General features: G+C 44.9%; 1 protein-coding gene and 1 long non-coding RNA gene across 3 annotated transcripts in view; one reads left to right on the top strand and one right to left on the bottom strand.

The window, feature by feature from the left end:
* DCAF1 (DDB1 and CUL4 associated factor 1) overlaps positions 1–25,217 on the top strand; it is a 53,026-nt gene extending 27,809 nt beyond the window's left edge. For both annotated transcript variants that reach the window (XM_024565689.3, XM_024565690.4), the window contains exons 11-24: positions 220–429; positions 1,117–1,286; positions 4,565–4,689; positions 5,646–6,909; positions 7,480–7,678; positions 8,944–9,026; positions 9,543–9,627; positions 12,153–12,386; positions 12,976–13,069; positions 13,535–13,639; positions 13,857–13,930; positions 14,933–15,034; positions 20,650–20,902; positions 24,276–25,217. In XM_024565689.3, coding sequence (XP_024421457.2) covers positions 220–429; positions 1,117–1,286; positions 4,565–4,689; positions 5,646–6,909; positions 7,480–7,678; positions 8,944–9,026; positions 9,543–9,627; positions 12,153–12,386; positions 12,976–13,069; positions 13,535–13,639; positions 13,857–13,930; positions 14,933–15,034; positions 20,650–20,902; positions 24,276–24,334 — 3,057 coding nt within the window. In that variant the 3' untranslated portion in view covers positions 24,335–25,217. The remainder of the gene's footprint in view (positions 1–219; positions 430–1,116; positions 1,287–4,564; positions 4,690–5,645; positions 6,910–7,479; positions 7,679–8,943; positions 9,027–9,542; positions 9,628–12,152; positions 12,387–12,975; positions 13,070–13,534; positions 13,640–13,856; positions 13,931–14,932; positions 15,035–20,649; positions 20,903–24,275) is intronic.
* Positions 18,687–24,357, bottom strand: LOC139440627 (uncharacterized). The gene is made up of 3 exons (XR_011650821.1): positions 24,269–24,357; positions 20,647–20,745; positions 18,687–20,347 (listed from the first exon to the last, which is right to left on the bottom strand). It is a non-coding gene; the product is annotated as an uncharacterized lncRNA (long non-coding RNA).
* Positions 25,218–25,787: the final 570 nt, after the last annotated feature.

The raw sequence follows: 25,787 nt of genomic DNA, 5'->3' as shown, positions 1-25,787 counted from the left end.
CAGCCAGGGCGAGACTGTAATTTTCAATATGGTTTTACTGTTTTGCTTTCATATGGCTACTCTTAGCATGTATAGACAGATGTACTGTGTTATCTGTCAGTCTTGTTGAACATAAAAGTTTACTGAAATCTTTTTCCTCCTTTAACTTTTCTCTTCCTATTTATTGTCTCCCCTTCCTCTCCCTGTTTTTCTCCCATTCTTTTGCTTCTTTCTTAATAGATCAGTACTTTGGAAATTCTAAATTTGGAAGATCAGGGAGCACTTCTGAGCGATGATGAAATATTTGCTAGCCGCCAAACTGGGAAACATACCTGTATGGCCTTGCGCAAATACTTTGAGGCTCACCTGGCCATTAAGTTGGAACAAGTGAAGCAGTCACTTCAGAGGACTGAAGGCGGCATTCTTGTCCATCCTCAACCCCCATACAAGGTAAGAGGACCTTGACTTAAAGGGGACTGTCGTTAACACAGTCTAGCAATTGTGGGCCTGAAGCTCATATTCAGACCAGTGGAATCATTGCAGGATGCACATTTCTGGGTTATACTTGTCCTTTGCAGAGGCAGAATACCTGAAAATGGGTGCTCCAGGTGGATTTCAAGGATTCGTTTTATTCCCAATAGTGATTTTGCTGCTTTTCTAGAACTAAAACATGAATTGAAGTGTGTGTAACAGGGCTGTCATTTATGAAAAATAGTCGATATTCCACTTGTGTGAAATTTCTAATCTGAAAGGGTGCATCTATAATTTCACTTCTCTCTCATTTTTGGATTTGATAATGTTTTGGGATGAAGATTAATATCTGCAGGTTTTAAAAATCACAAGTAAAAGAAACCCATTGTTCTACATGGTGATTCTTTTTCTTCTTAAGCTGTGAAATTTGTATATGCGCTAACAAATTGAACATTCTGTTACCTCTTTGGACAGAATGTATTGTGAGCCCAGTTATAAATGAAATAATAAACATATATTTATTTTTTCACATGTGGGCTGAAGGATTGTGGAATTTGAAAGCTGTTATTACTTAGCTTTATTGTTAAAAATATTGGCCATTGAGCAGTGCTGGAGAAGGTAGCAGGCAGATGGTAGAGTTCTTTAATATTATGTCTCTCCTTACAGGCGTGTTCCTACACTCACGAACAGATTGTGGAAATGATGGAGTTTTTGATAGAATATGGCCCAGCGCAGCTCTACTGGGAACCCGCTGAAGTCTTCCTCAAACTTTCTTGTGTCCAACTCTTGTTGCAGCTTATTTCTATTGCCTGCAATTGGAAGACCTACTATGCAAGGTGGGACCAGCAAGAGGTTTCAAATGAACTTAGATTCTGCTTTCTGCTGAACTTGATACTGGTTTGCACGTAGTGTATGCTTAACAAACATTTGGTGAACTTATTGAAATTTTAGTCTGAGGAACTAGATTTAAGTATGATGATACTTATTTTTAAAGAAGAAGATGTAGTCATTCTCTTTTTTTTAATCCTCAACCCGAGGATGTGTTTATTGATTTTAGAGACAGCAAGGGAGAGCGAGAGAGAGAAACATCAATTGGTTGCCTCCTGTACATGCCCCAACCAGGGAGTGAACCCCCTACCTAGGTATGTGCCTTGACGGGGAATTGAACCTGCAACCTTTTGATGTACAAGAGAATGGTCCAGCCAACTGAGCCACCTGGCCAGGGCGTGTGATAATACCACTTTTAATTTGCAGAGTGTTTGTATTTATGGTCTTGGTGATTAAAAATACTGCACACATGCCCTGGCCGGGTGGCTCAGTTGGTTGAAGCATTGTCCCATACACCGAAAAGGTTGCAGTTTGATCCTCGGTTGGGGCACGTTGCAGGTTCAATCCCCTGCATATGGGAGGCAACTGATTGATGTTTCTCTCTCTCTCTCTCTCTCTCAAATCAATAAATATATCCTCAGATGAGGATTTGAAAAATAATAATTAAAAATAAATGCTGCACATAGGGGTCATTCTTATTTTATCTTTGCATAAAAATATTATTGCTTTTGCTGTGATTTTTCACAATTGAGTTTAAAAGCAGTCACAATAGGACAGGATGAGGCTCAGAGAGGACAGCTGATCAGGAGGCTGGGTGGGTTCTGCAGGAGGAGGATGGAAAAGAATTAAGACTATATTTTGGAAAAGACAGTCTGAAGAGAAAAATGAAACAAAGTTTGTATCTATAGTGGTTCTTGACGTTCCCCATCCGTCCATTGCCATAAAGACACGAGCAGCTTATTTATGGTGCAAACAGCTTGTTTGCTAAGTCCCAGGATTTTAAATCTAGGGGATACTTTTGGAACAGCCATTTTTATACTTTTTGATCTTAGGACCACTTTACCGTATTCAAAATTATTGAGAACCCCAAAGAGCCTTCTTTGTTTTTGTGTTATATCTAGTGATACTTACCATATTAGAAATTGAGAAAATATGAAATTATTTTTTTATGAATTTATTTTAAAAATATGAACCTATTGCATGTTAGCATTTTTTATGAAAAATTTCCAAAATAAAACCCGATTGTTTCAGCAGGTTTTAAAAATGCCTGGCTTGCCCTGGCTGGTGTGGCTCAGTGGACTGAGTGCTGACCTGTGGACCGAAGGGTCGCAGGTTCGATTCCCAGTCAGAGCACATGCCTGGGTTGTGGGCCAGGTCCACAGTAGGGGACATGCGAGAGGCAACCACATATTGGTGTTTCTCTCCCTCTCTTTCTCCCTCCCTTCCCCTCTCTCTGAAAATAAATAAAATATAAAAAATAAAAATGTCTGGTTTGATATCTCCTATTTGCTTCTATATTCATTCCTCTGTGATGTCACACATGGCAGCCTCTGGAAAGCTCCACTGCACACTCACTTGCGAGATAATGAGAGTGGGAAAGGGAAATAATATCTTACTGTTACTTTGAAGATAGTTTTTATATTACAGGATCTTCTGAAAGGGTCTCAGAGACCCCCAAGGATTCCCTAACCACACCACCGTTTTAGAGTATTAAAGTAGGTTATTATATTTACTTTGAGAACTTTGCTTAAAAGGTGATGAAAGTTCAAAAGATAACGAGGAAGATTGTAAATACATTTTGGACTGGTAAATCTTTATATGGATTATTAAGAAAATATGTTTGGAATATGTCTTCAAAGTTTAAAACAAAATTAAATACTTGTTTCTGCTTAGAATATATAAAGCCTTATATGAAGAGAAAAGAAAATTGTTCTTAGCCATTGTTAATTTCTTCAGTCTTTTTTCTATAATGTATAGAAAATGTATATAATTGAAATTAGAGTATTTTATTATATTCATCCATTTTATGAAATATTTCAAAATATAGACAGGTATGGAGAATAATACAACCACTCTATACCCAGGGTTGGCATGTTGCTGTGTTTTCTTCTGAGTTCCTTTACATTTTCTGCCCCCCCTGCCCGCCCCCCCACCCCAAGTGCCCAGTCTTCTGAATTTGCAGTGCATTCTCTCCATTCATATATTTTTGCAATACATTTGTGTGTACACATAAACAATAATATAGTTCTTTTTTCTGCTTTTAAGTTATATAAATATTATCCTGTATGCATCTTTTGTAGATTCCTTTTCGCCTTTATGTTTTTGAGGTTAATACATGTTGGTATTTATTTGAACTCTTGTATTTCTGTCTACAGTGTATTCTCTTGATGGATGTTTAACGTTTGTTCTGGGTTTTTATTTTTACTTCTTTGCTATCAAATGAATGGTTCCATGAACCTCCTTTTGGAGTCTCCAGAGGATACGTACAGGCTGGGTTGTAGGGTGTCTGCATTTCATCTTTATTGGATCTTATCAGAGGGCTTGGAAAAGGATTATACTGTTTTCTTCTCCCATTAGCAGTGTAGGAGTTTTTATTTCTTTACCTTCTTGCCAGTACTTGATGATACTGTCACATTTTAAATTTTACACCTAATTCTATTTCATGAATGTTGTATTTTGAGCCTTTCCCTCGTCTTTAATAACAGTTCTTTGAAAACCGTTGTCAGTACCTGCAGAACAGTTTATCATGCAAGTGTGTCATGCCTGACATATGTATTCCCGTTGTCTAGGTAGATTTTCTAATTATTTTGCTATTTTAAATGATGTAATAATGGACATCTTAATACATAGATACTTGTTTGTATGTCTAGTTATTCCCTTAGGACAGTTTCCAAGAGGTGAAATTTCTGGGCTAAAGATTATGAACATTTTAAGAATCTTGCGTCATAGTTCCAGATTATTTTCTAAAAACAGTGCCTTATTGATAATTTCTACCCCTACCAAAAGTTTGAGAGCATCCATCTCTATATTGTTACCAGCATTGGGGATTATCCTTTGTTTTTAATCTTAGCAGTTTGACAGGCTAAAATTCCATTTCCATGTTTTTTTGCAAGTAATGTTACAGTAACTTACAAACCCTCTATATTGGCTGGGGACAGAGTCACACAGGTAGTGGTGCTGATCCATTCTTCTCTCTCTTGCTCTTCCTCTTTTTTTTTCTTTTTTAATGTGTTGTTTCTTGTGGCTGTATCCTATTTTCCTTTGATTAATTCTTCTTCCTGTCCAGGAACGACACTGTGCGCTTTGCTTTGGATGTCCTGGCTATTCTTACTGTTGTGCCAAAAATCCAGCTCCAGTTGGCAGAACCAGTGGATGTGTTGGATGAGGCTGGCTCCACTGTCTCCACTGTAGGTAGGTTGTACCTTGCCATTTTTGTCATTTGGTCTGGGTTCGTTTTCTTCTGCCGGTCTGGTTGTGGTTACTTATCTGACCTAAGCGGTGAGAACAGAAGGTGGTAGAGGAGGGCGCCTGTCTGTCTCTTCTAAGTCATGCCATACAGATCTACGTAACGGGGTCATGTTAGTGACCTTGGGTGTTCTGAGTGGCACAGGCATTCCTGCTCTTGTGCTGTATGTGCAATCCTGACAACCTTGTACTCTGCAGAGTCTTGCACTGAAAATACGGTTTACAGGACACATGGTTGGTGCAGGTAGTAAAAAACTTAAGCAAGTTTATAATCTAAGCCCTAGTAAAACTAGTAATTGGCAAGCAGCTCAGAATGGAGAGAAGCTATCATACACAAAAACAAAAGGAAAATACACTGTGTTTGAAAATACACTTTATTAAGAGCATGGCTGGTGCGGGCTGCTGCTGATGTGAGCATGGAAGGCAGTGTGGCCGGCCGTGGGTCTTGGGGTGCACCACTCTGGGCGGAATGCCCAGGGCCCTGCCGCTGGTGTTTAACTTCCCTCAGCTACAGCAGGCAGGTTCCTGCTGCCCTGGAGTAGCTGGGCTGGGGGATTTTTCTTTCCTGCTGATGTTTTTAATTTAGCCTCATTATTTTTGCTTTCCTTACCTAGGAAAAATTGCACATTAACCTTAGTGAGACATTAAGTCCACATGCTACTGACATCATTCCCCTATTTAACAACTGTATATGAGATATTGCTTCATAAAGATACATTATAGTGGAACTGATTGTATTTTATACAAACAATTCCTTGTACATTTTTTTAAAAGTGTGATTGTTTTTAGTGGAACAAAATGAATAGAACTTTAAATTTTGACTCTGAAACAACCGTCGAAGTTGGCCATGAGGTTAATGAGGGATAATATAAGTGTTTATTGTGTTTTTTTCCCCCCAATAGGTATCAGCATTATTTTGGGAGTGGCTGAGGGTGAGTTCTTTATCCATGATGCTGAAATTCAGAAGTCAGCACTTCAAATTATCATCAATTGTGTGTGTGGCCCAGATAACCGAATTTCCAGTATTGGCAAATTTATCTCTGGAACTCCTCGGAGGAAGCTGCCTCAAACACCCAAAAGTAGCGAGCACACCCTGGCCAAGATGTGGAATGTGGTCCAGTCCAACAATGGCATCAAGGTGCTTCTGTCCTTGCTCTCCATCAAGATGCCCATCACAGATGCAGACCAGATCCGGGCCCTGGCCTGCAAGGCCCTGGTGGGCCTGTCTCGAAGCAGCACTGTCAGGCAGATCATCAGCAAGCTGCCCCTTTTTAGCAGCTGCCAGATCCAGCAGCTGATGAAGGAGCCTGTACTGCAGGACAAACGCAGTGACCACGTCAAGTTCTGCAAGTATGCCGCTGAGCTCATCGAGCGGGTGTCAGGAAAGCCACTTCTCATTGGCACGGATGTGTCCCTGGCAAGACTGCAGAAAGCAGATGTTGTTGCCCAGTCAAGGATCTCCTTCCCCGAGAAAGAGCTGCTTCTGTTGATACGAAACCATCTCATTTCTAAAGGGCTTGGGGAGACAGCAACTGTGCTGACGAAAGAGGCTGACCTGCCCATGACTGCTGCCTCCCATTCTTCTGCCTTCACCCCAGTCACTGCTGCTGCTTCTCCTGTCTCTCTTCCCCGAACCCCTCGCATCGCCAATGGAATTGCAACTCGACTGGGTAGCCATGTGGCTGTGGGTGCCACTGTCCCTCCTGCCCCCGCTGCCCATCCTCAGCCACGGCCCCCCCAGGGTTCACTAGCTCTGCCTGGCCCGTCTTATGCAGGCAGCTCCCCTTTGATTGGTAGGATCAGTTTTATCAGAGAGAGACCATCACCCTGCAATGGCAGGAAAATCAGAGTGTTACGGCAGAAGTCGGACCATGGCGCTTATAGCCAAAGCCCAGCCATAAAAAAGCAGTTGGACAGACATCTTCCTTCCCCTCCTACGCTGGACAGCATCATCACAGAATATCTTAGGGAGCAGCATGCACGCTGCAAGAACCCAGTTGCCACCTGCCCACCTTTCTCTCTCTTCACTCCTCATCAGTGTCCTGAGCCAAAACAGAGGCGGCAGGCACCAATAAACTTTACCTCAAGGCTGAACCGCAGGGCATCATTTCCAAAGTATGGCGGGGTGGATGGCGGATGCTTTGATAGGCACCTTATCTTTAGCAGGTAAGGAGAGGCCACCTCACTTCCTGGGGTTTGGAATGATTTGGGCCTTATCAGCATATAGTGGTTAGTCCAGAAAACCCTTTATTGGCCTGAAATAGCAGAGATTGTCGGTTCATGTGAATAGCTGAGCAATGGGACTGTACCCCCTTTAGTCAGCCATGGGTTCCTTGTGTGATTGTTGGCAACATACTGATACTATACTGTAGTTCTTACTACAGCTAGTATGTTTTCTAGAAGCCACGGAACATGCTGTTTCTAGGCTCCTCAGCTTGTTTCTGTGCTGGTCCAAGTTGTCTTCTATTTTGATCCTTTACAAATTAGGTAAAGGTCATGGGATTATAGGTTTTAAACATGGAATTTTAGTTATTGCATAAATTTGTGGGTGGAGGTCCTTTCTCTTAGAATGAAAATGAACAACTGTTAGCCATGTGATGTGTTGGAAGAAGATATTTAAAACATAAATGCTCTGTTTTTTCTTTCATCCTTCTAGCAAAGTTTTATTTTTCTGAGTCTGCACATTCTTTGTCTCTGATTTTTTTTTTCTCTCTCTCTCTCTTCGGGGGTGCTTAGGTTCCGTCCTATTTCAGTGTTCCGGGAAGCCAACGAGGATGAGAGTGGTTTCACCTGCTGTGCGTTCTCAGCACGGGAGCGGTTCCTGATGCTTGGCACCTGCACCGGGCAGTTGAAGCTCTATAATGTGTTCAGTGGACAGGAGGAGGCCAGCTATAACTGTCACAACTCGGCCATCACACACCTTGAACCTTCCAGGGTAAGGGTCCCATCCTAGGTTGTTCTCAGTCATTCTTCTAAGATGGGCTGGTGCACATTAGCGCTGTTGGCTGGCTGCCTGCCTGTGTTTGTACACAGTTTATTGTAACACAGCCGTGCTCGTGTGTTTGTGTACTGCCTGCGGTGCTGCAGCAGCGCGGTGGACTAGTTGCAGACGTGTGGTCTGCAGAGTATAGTTTGCCAACCCCTGTTTTAAGACCTGGAGATACTTACCTGCCTGTGTATATATAGATATGTGTGTATGTCATATATGTCATATATAAATGACACGTCATTTAATTTGCCTTAATTGAAAAAAGATTACCAACTGTGATCATAAATTTTTTTTTATTCAGAAATCTGAAAACACTGAATTTTTAAGAAAATGAGCATTATGTGATTCCAGTGGGTCATAGTTTATTAGTACTATTTTGTGGGTGGAATTGATACCTTTGCTATTCCTAAAAGTCTGGACTACTAAGATGACAAGGATAATTTTCCTGATTCTAGAGTAAAGGAGACTTACCCTTTATTGGGTTTTCTCTTTGAAAAACCTTTACAAGTCCTAGCTAGAAAGTCTAACAGATATTTTCAGTTGACTGATTATTTCAAGACTGAGGAATATGGCCAAATATTAGGAAATGAGGAACCATCTTCATATCTTTCCAAACTTTTCCCTCTTTACTTTTGGAGCTGTTGTATTTTATGTTACTAGTTTGTGAGGATTTAATATTATCGTCAGCGTAGTTGTTTCTTGGGACAGTGCAGGTGCATCGACTGTATTTTGCCGTGTGTAATGCACACCGTTCTGTCCAAATTTTTTAGGGAAAAATAAGGGTTCTTATAATGTATGGTAGTACTAATTCCGTATCTATATAAATGTGTTTAATTCTTTTATTTATGCTTTTGAGTTAAAAGTGTAACTCTAGAAAGTAATAATGATATTCATGTGCAAAGTGATACCCTGGAATAGGACGACTGGTTTTGTTTCTAAACATAAATAAATAAATAATTGAATTTAAAAATTAAAACGAAAAATTTTTTTCCAGAAAGTTTGGGCCAAAAATGTGGGCACACACTATACATGGGAGCGCATCATACATGGCAAAGTATGGTACTTGAATCCTAACAGCTTCTGACCATTTCTTGCTTCCTGGGAATTTTTCTGTTTTCTTTATTATTCAACAGTATCTTTTAAGCTTGTATTTTAAAACGCTGATGGTAGACAGTGATGTCTGTATTTATATAAACACATGGTTCTTTTAGGATGGGTCCTTGCTGCTGACATCTGCTACTTGGAGCCAGCCTCTGTCTGCACTTTGGGGAATGAAATCAGTATTTGATATGAAGTATGTATCTTCTCCAGCTTAGTCTCTGTGTTTTACAGTTTACCTAATTATACCCCCTTCCTCTGATTCTTGGACTCAGACAGAGCCTTTTGGAAGGAGAGAAATGCTTTGGCTCATGTCCAATAATACAGGGTTTTATCTTTCTTAATTTCTAGATGTCCTTACTGGGCATGTACACTTCCATCCCACAGCAGACCCTTCGGGAATCCAGAGTGACACACGTGTTTACTTCCTCACGTGCACGTGCGGTAGCCACGCCCTTGGCTAGGGCGCATTTCAGGAGCACATGTGCCTTGGCAGCTATTTCTTTAACCAAGTAATTCCTGTTAATTATTTTGGATTTGCTTGGATGGAGGGAATTTTCTTTTTAATCTTAAGTGTACAATATTTTTCTTTTTGGGAGTTGAGAATCTTCAAGTGAGTATAGTTGGGCAAGAGCCTGAGGACCCCCTGTATTCTCAGTCAGTTGACCGTGTCCCGCGGGGCCGTTGCTGGAGCACTTCCGTTTGTCCGTAGGCACTCCTTCACAGAAGACCACTACGTCGAGTTCAGCAAGCACTCTCAGGATCGGGTCATTGGCACGAAGGGAGACATCGCCCACGTAAGTGCTGGGTCTGCTTCCACACTGATGGTGCCTGCTCATTCACACTGGAATCTTACACACTGAGTGTGAGGACGTGAGGCCTGTGCACAGCCAGGAGATGTTCACCAGCGTTCTTTCTGGTTAGAATCTGGAAGTGTGATGAAGTAGTTCTAAGCTATCTGGGGAAAATGTAAAAGGAATGGACAGAAACTTAATCTGGCAATTTGAGAAAGATGTCATTAGCAAGGCAAATACTTTAAAATACTAAGTTTCAGATGAAAAAGTCCCTGTGTTTATGAAGCCTCATTGGGGAGACAATAAGTAAAGAAGCAAATATACATTATATCAGGTGGTAATTGCTGCTGAAGAACAGAAAGCAGGGTAAGAGGTAGAGAGTGTTTGTTAGTGGTGTGGGATACTTTTGTTTTATTTAGGATAGGTGGTGGCTGGGTAAGTGTGGGCAGCATCTTGAAGGCCATACCGGTGTCACGCAGCTATCTGGGGGAAGAGTGTCTTACAAGGGTTGTCGGGGAAGTAAGCTCGTACTTGGGAAGCGGGGTTGGGGAGGGGAGAGTTGAGGTCAGTGAGGGCGTACTGTGTTAGTACCTTGCAGACTGTTGTTAGGACCTTTGACTTTACCTCTGAGGAAGGTGACGACACGGGAGGCTGAGCAGATGACTCGTGACTGGATCTAAAGTTCCTGAAAGTGAGTCTGGTTTCTGCGAGAGTAGCGAGAGCAGGCTGACCAGTGAGGAGGGTGCTGTACCAGTTGGCATGTGAGAGCTGCTGTGGGGATGGGCCCAGGTGGTGGCAGTGCTGACAGATGATGGGGCTGGGCCCTGGGATTTGGACACACGAAGTTTGTGATTCTCTTAGACACTGAAGTAGGGAATGGCCAGTTGAATATACACATTGGGAGATGAGGGCGAGATGTCAGGAATAGGAGCTACAAATACAGGAGTTGTCTACATGTTGATGGTGTTTAGAACCTTGAACCTGGGTTAGCTCATCAAGGAAGCTGAGAAGAGAAGTGTGGGACAGAGTCTGGGCATGCACCAGTATTTAGAAGTTGTCAAGTGAGGAGGAACTTGGGAAGGAGACCAGAGAGTAGCCAGTAAGGCGGCAGGAGACCCCAGGAAAAAAATGTATGTCCCTGGAGACAAGGGAAGACTCTTTTGAGAAAGGATTGATCGGTTGGGTCAGAAACTGCTGAGGAGTTGCCGAAGATGAGAATTGAGAGGTGACCTTTGATTTAACAACATGGAGGTCATTGTTAACTGCGTCAGGAGCTAGCCCCCTGCAAGTTTCCACGGGGTGAAGACCTGATGAGAGTGGGTTCATGAGGGAACAGCAGGAGAGAAGTGGACAGCACTGAGTAGAGACAAGTCTTTTGAACTGTTTTGCTGAAAAACAAAGCTGAGAGGAGGGTAGCAGCTTGAGGTGGGATATGGGATGGTGAAGGGTTTCTCCTAAACTTCTGAAAATGTTAAAATGTATAGAAGAGTTGAAAGAATAGTACACACACCTACCATCTAGTTCCATCGATTTAATGACTTGCTGTATTTTCTTTCTGTGTAAATGTGCGTGTTTTCCTGAATCATTTGGAAGTAAATTGTAAACACATGACATTCCTGTCTTGTGGCGTGTGTGTCTTGACAGTAAGGACATTCGTCACCTAATGATCCTCTCTCATCAAATTTAAGAAAATGTATAGTAATTCCCAAATATCTAATACTCACTTCATACTCAGTTTTCCCAATTGTTCCTGATGTGTTTGGTTTCAAATGCTTTTTGTTTTTTTGTTTTTGAACCAGGATCCAGCCAAGATTCACATATTGCATTTGGTTGTTATGTCTCACTAAGTTTTAAAGCCAAGAACCATTTCTCCACTTTTCATGACATTGACTTTTGAAGAGACCAGGCTAGTTGTCTTGTCCCACGATCTGGATGTGTTCGATTGTTTCCTCGTGGTGTCTCCTTCTTTGTCCCTATGTTAGAGGATGTCTTTTTTTTAAAGACTGGAAATATGACAGCATGTCTGCAAGCCAATGGGAAAGACCTGGTCTCTGTACGGGCTGCGCACACTGTGGACTTTGGAACTTAGTATTATAGGGCTGAAGGAGATCTTAAGGAGAAAAGGGTAGTTCACTGATGCCTTTTTTCAAAAAGTAACCCTTAAGAGGATTCTATGGAAAATTGGTAGTTAATCTATATGGAGAATTTCCCAGTTTTAATCTTAGAAACATTTTCTGTTTCCTGAAAGGGGGAGGGGAGAAGAGAGTTTTGTTTTCCTTATTGTGCTCTCACTTCTCATTTGCATACTTGTGAAGACCTTTCAAACCTTGAGTGGGAACCAAAGCACTTAAACTTTTCTGGGACGGTTGTGCTCTTCCTATTTTCCAGTTATTTTACAATATTAGGGCTTTTGTAATTTTGGTGGGTTTTGGAAAGCATGGGAGAGATAATTTTATAGAGCTTCTCTTTGAATTTGTCAACGAATGGATTGGTCTGATTTTTCTCTTCCCACCCCTTCTTCTCTAAAGATTTATGATATTCAGACTGGCAACAAGCTGTTGACTCTGTTTAACCCAGATCTTGCCAACAACTACAAGAGGAACTGTGCCACCTTTAATCCTACAGATGATCTTGTCTTAAATGATGGCGTCCTCTGGGATGTCCGCTCTGCACAGGCCATCCACAAGTTTGACAAGTTCAACATGAACATCAGTGGCGTTTTCCATCCGAATGGGCTGGAGGTCATCATCAATACTGAGATTGTATCCTTTGTACCCATGTCAGTCTTTCCACTTACCTAGTTTGAGACAGAAATGATTTGTTTTTCTGTCAATATCTGTTGAAAGTATCTACACAGGTCCCACACAGGCCATCATCGGGTGCCTCTCCTTTGGGTTGAAGTGTTAGTGACTCTCCAGTGGACTTGGGTCAGTGTTGGTAATTACCGATGACTTTCACCAACACGTTTGCTTTGTGTTGGGAAAATTGACCGCATCCTGCCTTCCACTTCCCTAAATAATGAATCGACTTTTATCCTGTCTTTAGCAGGATTTTACTTTGCTCTACAGAAGTCAACTACTAGGCATAAGAGTAAAATGAAGTTCTGCTGTTGAGAGGAAGGGAACTCAGTAGCTTTCCCATGTGTAAGGACACCGGAGGAGAGTTTTAGAAGTGTTATTCAGTTGCATGCTTTTATTTTCCCCTGATCTCAATGCCTTTTAAAACAATACTTAGTAGGAGCGGGAAAAAGTGATATTTCAGAATTTTCCCCAGGAGGTTGGCTAAGAAGTTTTTGTGTAAAACAGTTTTTCTTTAAAATAAAATATTTTTTCTTGACCACTCCCCTCCTAGTGGGACCTCCGCACTTTCCACCTTTTACACACAGTCCCTGCTCTGGATCAGTGCCGTGTGGTGTTCAACCACACGGGGACGGTGATGTATGGAGGTGATCGACTCGGACTCGTGTTACTCCCTTCCTCCCTTCCCCCGCCTAGTGTGATTCTTCCTTTTTGGAAAGTGCTTGCAAATGTGAATTGGAAAGCATTTCAAAGTTGTATAGCATAAAAGAGAAAATGATACACAAATGGTGAGAAGAGAGGAGATGAAATAATGTTGATTTAGGGTAAAAGGTCACTTTGAAGATAAGTAGATCTTGTATAGAAAGAAATATTATGCAGTAATTTCGCATGTGTATTAGTATGAACTTAAAGGAAAAGCTCTGCATTTGTTGTCCTGTGACGTTGTAAGTCTTTACCCTGTTAACGCTTGTTGGGAGCTAGATGAGAAGTTGAGGGTGCCATTTGCTAAATTAGTGGGGATATGCTAGGAGGACTCTTGGGAATAGGGGATGTTTTGATTCTAATAGTATTTCAAACTCTCCCACCCCCTCCCCCCCTTTGCCCCCAACTAGCTATGTTGCAGGCAGATGATGAAGATGACTTAATGGAAGAGAGGATGAAAAGCCCCTTTGGATCATCCTTCCGAACATTTAATGCAACTGACTACAAACCTATAGGTAAAGTTGAAGGGGCAGACCTTGACCATTTTGTTATATTTTGATGTTTCTTATTTAAGACCCTCCCTTTTATGAGAGGATTTTAATTTTTCATTAAAAAGCAGAGCAATTATGGAAATATTTACAAACAATGACCTTGAATTCTTTTAGAGGAAAAGTTGATTTTAAGGTCTTGGCAATAGTCCAGTCCCAAGTTTTGTCGCATTCTGTTTTCCAGCCACCATTGACGTGAAACGGAACATCTTTGACCTGTGCACGGACACCAAGGATTGCTACCTTGCTGTCATCGAGGTAAAGGGGGCCAGCAGAGACCCCGCTGTGCCGTTGGGATGTTCAGGGTCGCTTTACTACAGGCATTTTGCTTGATGTAAGATGGGTTACACAGTTCACGCATTCCTGATGGTGGATTACTGATCACCTTACTTGGTGGAGTTTGGGAGACGTACAGTTTAAGAGAAATAAAAAGGAAATGCCAGTATAAAACAGTGTTGGAGAGTCTTGTCTCCTATCATCCCGAATGAACACATCATTCCTCTTTCATTTTTATTTCTTTATTATTATTTTTAATCCTCACCCAAGGGTATGTTTATTGATTTTAGAGAGAGAGGAATCGGGGGGAGAGAGAGAGAAACATCGACAGCTCTGACAAGCTGTGGCTCGGTTGGGCGTCATCCCGCAAACCAAAAGGCTGCCTGTTCGATTCGCAGTCAGGGCACATGCCTAGGTTGAGAGTTCAGTCCCTGGCTGGGGCACATACGAGAGGCAATCGATTGATGTTTTTCTCCCTCTCTTTTTCCCTCCTTTCCCCTCCTTCTAAAAATAAGCAAATAAAATCTTCACTAAAAAAAAAAGAGAGAGAGAGAGAGGGAGAGAGAAATATTGATGTGAGAGAGAAACATCTATTGGTTGCCTCCTGCACATGCCCTGACTAGGGAGGGATTGAATCCGTAACCTTTTGGTGCACGGGACGACACTCCACTTAGCCAGGGCAGGTTATCCCTTTTTTACAGGTGTCTAGATCTCTTGCCAGAGCGAGACAGGTTTGTTCCAAGGATGGTGGTCTTTCTTGTGCCTGTATTCCTTCCTGGCCAAGCCTTCTCATCCTGGTTTTATTTCCTTTTCTGTCTTAGGTATAACATTTTCAGAGTCACTTCAAGAACTTGGGGTAATCAAAAGCTTTGATAGCTTTGATTATCAGGATCAGGTGCACGGGGGCCAGTCAGAGCCTAGGCGTGGATGTGGTGGGCCTTCTGGAGACTAACTGCTTGTCGTGGGCTGGACATTCTCTTTCAGAACCAGAGCAGCATTGACGCTCTCAACATGGACACAGTGTGCAGGCTGTACGAAGTGGGCAGGCAGCGCCTGGCAGAGGATGAGGATGAAGAGGAGGACCAGGTCAGTGGTCTTTGAGATTTCTTTCTGCTGAACAGTTTTATAGAGGCCACACTCATCTTCTTTTTGCTACAGGGGTTATTAAAGAACAGCCTTTGCTGCCTGTTGGCATATTCCGAAGGCCTGTCACGTGCCCTCGATCACTGGAACTCAGGAGAGAATAGATTTTGTTATTACAAAACTAGAACCAGTACCTGATGGTCCTATGAGTTCCACTGTAAATTAATTTGTAGGTTAGCAGTCTCTGATTTTGTTCTGGAGGGTTCTTTGAGCTCACGCTGGGACCAGTGCCCTGGCTGACTGCAGGGTGAGCCTCTGCCACACTCCCAGTGTCTGTTCGAAACAGAGGAGACGCTGCTGACATCATAGAAATGGCTTAACCTTTATGAAGTTCTGGGTTGCATTTCCTCAGTTGTATGGTATAATCTATATTCAGAATAATAGAGTAGTGCTTATAGATACAGAGAAGATTTTGATGCTTTTGAGAAAGTAAACGTTTATGAAACATGAGTTGATGGTTTCATGTCCCACAGAGTGTTAGCTTTTCTTTTTCACGGGGCATTTTAATTTAGGTCATGTTACGCTTGGTGGTCACCTGCGTGGCGTGTCAGTTCTGAACTGAAGGATCTGTTCTGAAGAGTTTTGGGAAATCTTCCCTGTTTACCGAGCTCATGACCACATTCGTTCTCCAAGCTTACACTCTAGCCAAAAGCTCTCTCAGGTTTTTGTCTAACCTGAGAAATATTTATTGCTGGGTGAGTAATACAAAGTTGAAAATGAATGACCGGGTTTTACTTTGTTGCAGATACTAAAGCAGGTAAATGTCTTTTTTCCAGAGCACAGGTTTCTTTTCTTTTTTTTTTCTTCCACCGTGGTATTATTTAGTGTCGGTGCCTTGTCTCCTCTGTAAGGGTGCAGAGGTGCTCTGGGCGAGGAGCAGGGCAGCCACAGGAGGCGAGGAAGCACCCTTTCCTCTGCTCTGCCATTGTTCTGGCCTCTCTCTCCCCTCTTCTTTGCTAAATCATGCTCACTGGTTAGGGCTAGTGGAATAACTTCTGTTCACATCCTCCCCAAATAGCTTGTACTTGATTAAGATTTAAAAGAATTTTTTAAAAGCAACAATTTTTGAAAATGGTAATTTTACAAGTATTTTTTAGGTGAAGTCTGACACTATGGTTGATGACCCATGCTTTCCTCTGACAGCATTAGTACTGACTAAACAGGGGTGTTTTGCTCTGTCCACTTAAGGTTTGGATGTGTGGGCCACTGTCAGGCTGCACGGGTCACAAGCCTGCAGTGTGTCCTCTAGTCGCCGAGGACTCCTTCCCCTGTGGTCCTACGGCTGAGATGCAGAGACTCCCCTAACCACCCTGGGTGTGCTCTCTTGACCTCTCCTGTCTCCTGTGGAACGTTCCAGCTGGCTGAACATGCATTTTATTAGTGCTGCACTAATTCTTCTCCAACATTGTCCTTCTCTTTCAATATTGTGTAGGTTATTGTGTCTTTTGCTTCTCATTAAAAAACTTTGGAATCAGTTTATTGATGTCCACAGAATAACTCGCTCAGACTTTTATTGGAATTGCATAACCTATAGATCAAGTTTGGCAGATCTGACATCCTGGCGTTCTGAGCCTTCCTGTTCACAAACGGAGTGTGTCTCCACTTTTATTTAGTTCTTTGATTTCTTTCACCAGTTTTGTAGTTTTCCTCATGTAGATCTTGTACGTATTTTGTTAGATTTATACTCAAGTATTTCATTTTTATGGGTGCTAATGTAAATGATAATTTTTAATTTTATTTTCCACTTATTACTGGTATATAGGAAAGATTGTAAATTAGCATAGTATCCTACAACCCTATTATAATTGCTTAATAGTTCCATGTTTTTGTTTTTTCTTTTTCAGTTTTTTTGGATTTTATATTTAGACAATCATTTCATCTTCAAAAAAGTCAGTTTTATTTCTTTCTTCCCAATCTGTGTACCCTTCATTTCCTTTTCTTGTCTTATTGCATTATTAGGAGTTTCAGTATGAAGTTGAAAGCCGTGATCTTGACTGTGAACTCAGCAGGAGAGGTCAGGGTTATGAACTAGAAATCTGAAGCAAAAACTGCTTTATCAATACCATTACCCCTGCCCTCTCACATCCTTGTAGTTTTTGAGGTTGTGGGCAGTATTCTCTGGGGACTCTCACCTGGGTTCATATGACACCCAGTGCCTGTCTTCGAGGAGGAGGTCGTGTAAGGAAGTTAGCAGTGCCCTGGATACCCTGGGAGTTAAGAGGGCTACCCTTGGGGTTGGCCTCATTCTTGCGGATATGGAGTGATGACAGGTGACCCTTTGGTGGCTGCCTGTGAAAGCAAGGGATCACCATAAAGGAACAACCTAATGGTCCCTCTCTGCCTCCTGCCACCCTCTGCAGGGAGCCTGGGTCAGAGAAAAGACTGATTCTTTTTCTGTGGTTCTATTAACTTTCCTTCTGAGAGGTTCAGGGAGAAAGCTATTAGAAGGGGGGTTAGAGCGGTCATCAGGGCTTCTGGCTCTGATGCAGGAAGGACAGAGCAGCTTCCTCGGTACGGACAAGAGAGCAGCAGGCTCAAGAGGGCCCTGACGCGTGGCCTGAGGACCCAGTGTGTGGGAGAGCCTGCATGCGTCTAGCTTGGAGAAGAATGGGTGTGTGGGGTGGGTGTGCAGTGTGGGCGAGTGAGCGTTGCTTCTGGATTTCTCAGGATCAAAGCGCGTTTCGTGCTTGCGTATCAATACCACAGTCCTTATGGGTCACCTGGGGCTTTTCATTTGGAGGCTACCCATTTGAAACCATTTTACCCTTAAGACCGCGGTTCTCTGATTTTTGATTTAGAGATGTTAGTGGGATAAGACCGTATCTATTTAAGTAAGTTTCCTTTTAGTTCTGTTGATTCACATGACCTCCTAGAATCATGCTGTCATGTTTTGCTGTATTTACTGTCTCCATCATATTTCTCCCCAGCACTTTTTAAAAAAAAAATGAATGAGTTTACTTTCAGAGAGGGGAGGGGAGGGAGAAAAAAAGGGAGAGAAACATTGGTTGCTTCTCTCATGCCCTGCCTCCAGCTTGGGACCTGGCCTGCAACCCAGAGATGAGCTTTGCTGGGGAATTGAACCAGCGACCTTTAAGTTTGCAGGCCAGTGCTCAATCCCCTGAGCCACACCAGCCAGGGCTCCGCACCACTTCTACCTTGTGCTGGCTTTTTTTTTTTTTTTTAAACTCACTTTGCTTTGTGTGCTTCACCTAATTGTAAAACTAGAGCCTTCATTTTCATGAATCATTTTCTATTTAAAGTTTTGTCCTGGTCTGGATATCTGCTCTCAGGTCTTCTCAGATGTTGCAGGTGTGACTTAAATGGCTCAGGAATGCAGGCAGCTGTGGTCAACACCTTTTGAATTTGCCTTTTCACCTTAGCAAAATAAACTTGGAGGCTGCCTGAGTGGTCAGCTGACATCTGATAAAATGGTTCAGTGTAAAATGGTTTTATTTGCTTTAAAAGCTTGAGATAAAACGTACATAACCTGAAAGTGGTTGTCTTTTGCCCTTATGTTTATTTTAAAAGGTTTTATTTATGTTTTAGAGAGGGGGAGGGAGGGAAACATCAACATGTGGTTGCCTTTTGAGCGCCCCCTACTGGGGACCTGGCCTGCAACCCAGGCTTGTGCCCTAATCTGGGAATCTAACTTCTGACTCTTTGGTTCACAGGCTGGTGCTCAATCCACTGAGCCACACCAGTCGGGGCTGCCCTTATGTTTAAATAAATTTGGAGATTAACAGGAAGGAATGAATGGTACCATTATTTTATTGTATTTGACAGCCATCAATCTCATTTGGTTCCTGGGGCTGCTAGTCTGCCTGCCTTCAGCATTTGATGAGAGCAGCGATAAGCCAGTCACTTACCGAAGCTCATATTATATCCGTCGGAATTTTGGCATCTGTGTTGCTTTTAAAAATCAGTTCAGTCAACTTTGATATTGGCTTTTAGGAAAATTACACAACCAAAGATTAGTAATTGATAATTGTTTCTAAATTTTGAAAGCCAATACTTTTTAACTAATTATAGCTAACTTTGTTTATGTTTAAAAAAACAGAGGAGTAATGCTCCTCGTCTCTCCACTCCATTTTGGGAACGGGACACTGCACGCCCTGTCTCCTGAGTACCCCCGCCCCCGCCCGGGAGCGGCGGCCCAGCTGCTGTGGGCCTGCTCAGCGACACCCGAAAGGCTTTGTTTCCTCCTAGAAGTTTAAAGCGTATGTGAATTAAATTCTGCCACTGAGGAGAGAAAAATGCAAGCATTTTTGACTCCGAAATGAGCTTTTCAGGATAGTTAACACCTGGAACAAATGTCCAAAGGAGGAAAAGCAGAAGTTTTAAGTTTTACAAAATGTGACACATTGAAGTATGCAGACAGTGAGGAGGCTCGGGTTTGGACTACACTGTAAACGGTGGGGGACTGTGTGCTGAGCCACGCGTGGCAGAAGTACAAGATACCTGGAGATTTCACCCGCCGGATGGAGAAGCGTGGAGCGGGTAGGGAGGGTTTAGGTGTGCCTTGAGTCTGGTTTTAGAATTAAAATGTTGTAATGTTTTCTGCTTACGTTGGGCTTGTTCTGTCCTTGACTAGACTGGTGTATTAAATGAGTTTTACATTTTATCATTGCAGAAATTAGAATCTTTTCCCGCTAGCAAGGCTGATAGTTCATGTTTGAGCAGGAGGATGAGTGAGTGAGTAGGAATGTTGGTCACATTTGGAAACACCTGTCATCCTTATCAAAGCAAAGAAGTGTTGTGTCCTCTCTTTAAGCATTTGAAGGGGGACAATTTGGATACTAGTGCAAAGTCTAAATCTGCGGCAGATGCTAGAATGTGTCATTTACCAAGCTCAGGGCACCTAGAAGCAGGTATTTAATTTTCTGGTAGTTTTCCCACCTGTGGGAAGTTCTCTTCAGAATGAAAGTTTGGACAGTTTCTCTGGCCCATATGGTGTGTGTGGCTTAGAACAGAGAGTGGGTGGTCTGTCCTGTTCGGTGGTGGTCTGGCGTGTGGGATGGTTCAGGTTGTTGAATACTCACGACAGCAGTGTCACACAGCTACCAGGTCCTTGGGCAAGACTGAGGGCAAGAACTTGAAGGGCTCAGGAGCTGATGACTCAGCAGTGGTTTTCTTTGCTTTGTTAGGTAGGAGAACAGGTAGGTCCAGGTGTAGAAGCTTTCGTTCCAGTGCCTCATTTCTCACTTGATTTGGTTGATGGAGGAGAGCGAGGAGCCCCTCTGGGGTTTAGTTAGGAATCTAGGATGTTGATGGCAGAGACCTCTGTAAAGCTAGGGCTGCGTGACTACTAATGCCTTTGTGCAGTGATTAGTCACCCTTGTCTAAGGGGTGCTGTCAGTTGTCTTGGGGGACATGTACGTGCCTGTCTCAGCCTTCACTGATGAATCTGCTGGCCCCTGAAGCCTGTGCTAACCTCAGTTGCCACTCTCTCTATGGACAGCTCCCTCCCATCCTTGGGGAAGGAGGGAAGACTCCCAGGTGGCCCTTGTGGGTCAGGCCTCTGTGTGTGTGTCCTAATGGATCTAATGCTCTCTTACCAGGAAGAGGAGGAACAGGAGGAAGAAGATGACGATGAAGATGACGATGACACCGATGATCTAGATGATCTTGACACTGACCAGTTGCTGGAAGCGGAGCTGGAGGAAGATGACAACAATGAGAACGCAGGGGAGGATGGGGACAATGACTTTTCTCCCTCTGACGAGGAGCTAGCAAACCTTCTAGAGGAGGGAGAGGACGGGGAGGATGAAGACTCTGATGCAGACGAGGAAGTGGAACTGATCCTGGGGGACAGTAAGTCCAGGACTGCCCACAGGGCTGAGCCTTGGCACAAAGGGAGGGGTGCCTTCCCTGTGCCAGCCCAGCCCAGTGTGGAAGCCACTCCAGGGTTCTGTGCCCCTTAATTGGCCCCTTGTGGGAAAGCAGTTTCCCATCTCCATCCTCTGCTCTCCCATCAGGCTACGGAATCAAACAGCTGTTATCCCTTAGCTTAAAAACAGGCTGGCAAGTGTTTTCTGTAAAGGCCATACAGCCCCTGCTTCACACTTTGCAGCCCATATGGTCACTGTTGCAGCTTCTCAACTCTCCTGTTGCGTGGTGAAAGCAGCCAGAGACGGACGCAAGTTCATGGTTGTGGCTGTTTGGAGGGCAAGCCTCCAAACGAAGGCCTGAGTACAGTTCTTTCCAAGGGCAGAGCTGGCACCTCTGTATCTGCTCCTTCCTCAAGTTCTCAAGCAACAAGAGCCCTCTTGTGGAGGAGCCCTTTCCTGTCTGCTTTTGCCTTAAAGGCCAGGGGACAGAGTTTCTTTGGCTTTGTATGTTTTGTTCTTTCCTCCCCCCACCCCCCACCCCAAGTTAGAAAGAAAAAGCTCCAATTTGCAGCTGGACTCAAGTGTTTCCAGAGGACACATTTGACAGTGTCTCAGTGGCGTGTCCCTGTTGACACACTCGTGCTTGCTGTGGTCCTGGCTCCCCCTAGTGCTGCCCTGCCTGACCAGGGGCACTCCCCGTGACGTTTGGTCGTTTCTTGTGTAGCTAACCAGGCCAGCATCCTCGCAGCCACGGTATTATACCGAATACAGTAGCCACGAACCATGTGTGGCCATTAAAATTTTAATGCACACAGTTTAATAATTTGTTCCTCATTTCCATGTTCACGTTTCAAGTGCTCAGTAGCCTCACGTGGCTGTTGTATTGAGCAGCACAAAAAACAGAATGTTCACATCATCATGGAAAGACTGTACTGTGCTGGCCTGGGCCCGACAGGCGCGAGCGTCTTTACATGTTTGGTTGTCTAATCGTTGGTGTGGTGAGCACGGGAGAGGCGGCGTGGGGGAGGCTGCTCTCGCCGCCTGCAGGGCTGGGGGGCAGTGCCTTCCATCTGCCCACCTGATGTTGAACCAGCTTCCATCCTCCCTTGTGGAGGTTGAGGTGATGCAGCGGAGACGAGACGACTTGCATTGTCCCTAGCCACGGTCAGAGCCCAGCCAGGTGAGAGGGGCAAGGGGCACGTGGCAGCACTGAGGATACCAGGGCAAGTTTCACTGAGCCTTCCTGTCGCCTGAGTAGTGATGCTGGGCACGAGTTCCATCTCCCTTCAGGTACAAGCAGCAGTGCAGGCTCACGGAGCAGCTGGGGGTGATGCACCCAACGGGGGGTGTCACTGATCTCCCCATTCCTGACTGCATTGTAAAGCCACTCACTGTATTCGGCCTATGTAGTTCCTGCCTCCTTTAGCCTTTACTGCTTAGGAAGTCTTTCACTCCTAGCCCAGGACAGCCTGGGAAACATTAATTCTATCAGCCACGAGAATGCTACTTTAACTTGGTGGAAAGGTCTGTGATGTAGAAATGCCCTAACAGATGATGATTTGAAGCCATTTTAGCTTGGGCTCTAGAACGGAGGTGGTGACAAAGTGGGGGCATCCACAGCATGTACTCCATTGCTGTTTGAGAGAGACCCACGGCCACGCACAAGAGCAGGGGCGCACTCTCCCGCACCTTCGGCGGGCTGGTGCTGTGCCTCACACACACACCGTCCACAGAGGCGAGCCCTCAGGGTGCGAGGAGAGCCATCCAGACGGGAGACGACCAGCCCCTGCACTCCTCCTGCCTGCCTCGCCCAGTGCTGGATTGCTGAGGCAGAGCCCCGACTCTGAGGTCGGTGCTGCCCCCCAGAGCCCGTGTTTTAGAGCAACGAGTTCAGTGTTGCACATGTAGTGTCATTACACTAGCCTGCCTTTGCCCCAGGGCCTTCGGAAGGAGAGGGCCTGACCAGGGTTTTCTGGGCACTGCACTGGGAGGGTGAGAAGCAAGTGCTCGTGCCTGAACACCTGCAGGGGAGCTGGTGTCCAAGCCCTGAGGCTCTGTCAGACCCTGCAGCTGACTCCCCTGCTTAAGGAAGGTTGTGACATGATGCTTATCCAGCCGCCTTACAGTCCTGGATGCAAGGCCGAGTTGTTGAGACTCTTAGTGGCTACACAGCTGAGGGGCACCCAGGTCTTGGGTAGGTGGGTCTGGCGTTGGCTCCCAGAGCTCAGCCGTGGGCATGTGGGAAGTGCTGGCAGCAAGGAGCCGAGGCGGCTGTCGGGTCAGCTCTGTGAGCTCAGTTCTCCGCTGCATCTCCCTCCTCACCAGTAAAGGCAGGTCACGTCATGCCCTTTCTGACCCAGAACCACTGGTTTTTCCAGCCATCTCTGGCTTATTTTTAGGACTTTCCTGAGTCATGGCCATGCTTTTCTTGGTTTTACTTTATCCATTTCGGTTTTCTCCCTGAAGGAGATCGTAGTGAATGAAAGGAAGTTTGGGAACATGCTGTTTTTCCTCGGCTTCCCCAGGCAGTCTCAGTATCTGGGAAGGCTGACACAGGCTCGCGTGGGACCAGGCACCGTCACCTCTCCCGGGGGAGCCCCAGAGCCCCAGAGCTGTGGGCACCTGCAGGGCCGCAGGTCAGGGTCTGCCCTCCTCCCGGGGCCCTGGTTAGAGTCATCTCAGCTTCCTGAGCTGTCATCAAAGTGGGCATGGAGACCTTCCCCAACTTCTTCACTCAGCAAAGACTAGAGTCCTTGGGAGCCAGCCCGCGCCCCCCCCCCCCCCCCCCCCGCCCGGGGAACCTATTCCCTGCAGATTACATTCAGAAATTTGAGAGGACTGAATCCTAGGGTGACTGTCTCTGCCTCTATGAGCTCTTTTGAGGAGAGTGGCTACAGAGTTAAGAGAAATCTCTCTCTGTCTTGAGCTCAAGCAGGCCTGTGCTCACCCCTGAGACTCCAGAGGCCGGGGGTGGGGGGGCTCACCCCTGCAGCCCTGCCCCTTCACAGCCATTGAAGGCACCACAAACAGAAGCTTGGGTTGGGGGGGTTGTGGAGGGTATTGCCTAGTCCCTTTAGGGCCTCCAAGGCAGCACGGACCTCTGGAAATCAGAGGTCACCACATCCAGGTCCTTTCAAAAGGTGAGAGCAAGAGGTCCCAGGGGTGACCACTGTTGCCAAGTAGTATGTTCTCCAGAGCCAGCTGCAAGGAGTTAGTTAATTGATGTGTTTTCCTCTTTTGGAAAAGGTAATTAGCCTCACTGAGACCTAAGTGTGTGCGCATGCCCAGGTGTTCTTCCTGAACGCTTCCTGTACGCCCAGGGCCTAACCTGGCCTCTCCGTTTGCTTACCTTTCAGCTGACAGCTCGGACAACTCCGATCTGGAAGACGACATCATCTTATCTCTGAATGAGTGAGGAGCCATCGCCACGTGGAAGGTTCTTGGCAGGCGAGAAACTGAGTCAAATGAATTCAGAACATCTTCCCTCCCCTTCCTCCCAGGGCTGTGCCTGTTAAGGAACTGCGTGGCCTGCATTCAGGACTGTGGCCGAGTCTCCCTGGGACCCAAGGACGCTTCACGAGTCACCACCACAGGAGACAGCAGGGGTCGGGCCCCGGTTTGCTTCCCCTTCCCAGGATGGACATAGCTTTCCTCAAGGGGGAAAAAAAAAGTCTCTGGGGTTATTTCACAATATATTTTCTTTGTATAATGTCCTTTACTTAAAGAACAAGAAATAGTTTTTTAGAAAACTTAAAAAAAAAAAAAAAAACCCAGGCATTTATAATCGAGGGTATGAACTTATATCCACCAGGTCCTTGTCCCACTTCACTTTCTATGGAAGAAAATGGCGTCTAAAGAACAATATAGAGGCATTTTTACATACGTATTTAAATGAAGAGGAAAAATCGTGGTTTCTTAAATTGATAAGGATTAAGAATATTTTATTATAAATATAATATATGATTTTTTAACCTGTTTTGTTGCCTCATATGCTGTCAGGTTGCTTTGTTTTCCTCGGTGCCAGAGGTGGGAGCAAGGCTCTGTCCGCCGGCGGGCGAACGCCTAGACTCGCCCTGCTTCCCGGCGTGGGCGGCAAGGGCGCGCGGACACTGGTCTGTGGAGTTGAGGGAACTTAGGATATGAGTTCACTCCCTCTATTTTTCTTTGTCCTTCAGTTTTTCAAGAAACCTCTTTTTTCTTCCCTTTCTCCCCAGTGTGGAAATTACAAATCAAAGGCCTTTTTCTTTAATGTAAAGTGTATTTATTTTAAAAAACACAAAATAAACTACAAGTCTGTCTTTGTTTACGGCCTTTCCCTGTCCTCCCTTTCCTTGCAGCTCTAGGCCAGGCAGTGAAGGGGCCTTCCGAGAGGCGGTCCAGGGCGGCGGTGAGGACACCTTCTGCCCAAAAATGCACTCTGGGGAGAAAAGTAGCTTAGTCCTAGCGTCTGCTCCCGGTAAGAGCACTCGCGGGGGCCGCCCAGGGCATTGCCCACTGTGGCCACGCCTCCGTCCCTGGGCTCCAGAGCACGGGGCTGGTGGAGCTATAATACAGTTAGGGGTCCTGGGACATTTTGGAGGGACGAGCTGCCAAAGCTAAAGAGCGGAAGCATTTTGGCCGTGTCTGTAGGTGGGCGATGCGGTGCGCCCCCTGAAAGGCAGTGTTACAGTGGCCTGGACGGTTCTGCAGTTCTGGCAGTTTAGGGGCAACTGGGGCTTGGTCAGGCTGGGTGTGCGGACACTTCAGAGGCCCCTAAAACTGGCCTCCGGTAAACTGTGCTACCGCTAGGGGCTACCCCAGGTGCTTCACGTCACCCTCAGCCCCCTCCCCCCTTCCCACCCTAATAGGAGCCCCTTAGTCCCCCTCTT

This window comes from Desmodus rotundus, unplaced genomic scaffold (genome assembly GCF_022682495.2).
Source record: "Desmodus rotundus isolate HL8 unplaced genomic scaffold, HLdesRot8A.1 manual_scaffold_100, whole genome shotgun sequence".
Taxonomy (NCBI): domain Eukaryota; kingdom Metazoa; phylum Chordata; class Mammalia; order Chiroptera; family Phyllostomidae; genus Desmodus; species Desmodus rotundus.
This window is presented reverse-complemented; position numbering and strand designations above follow the sequence as displayed.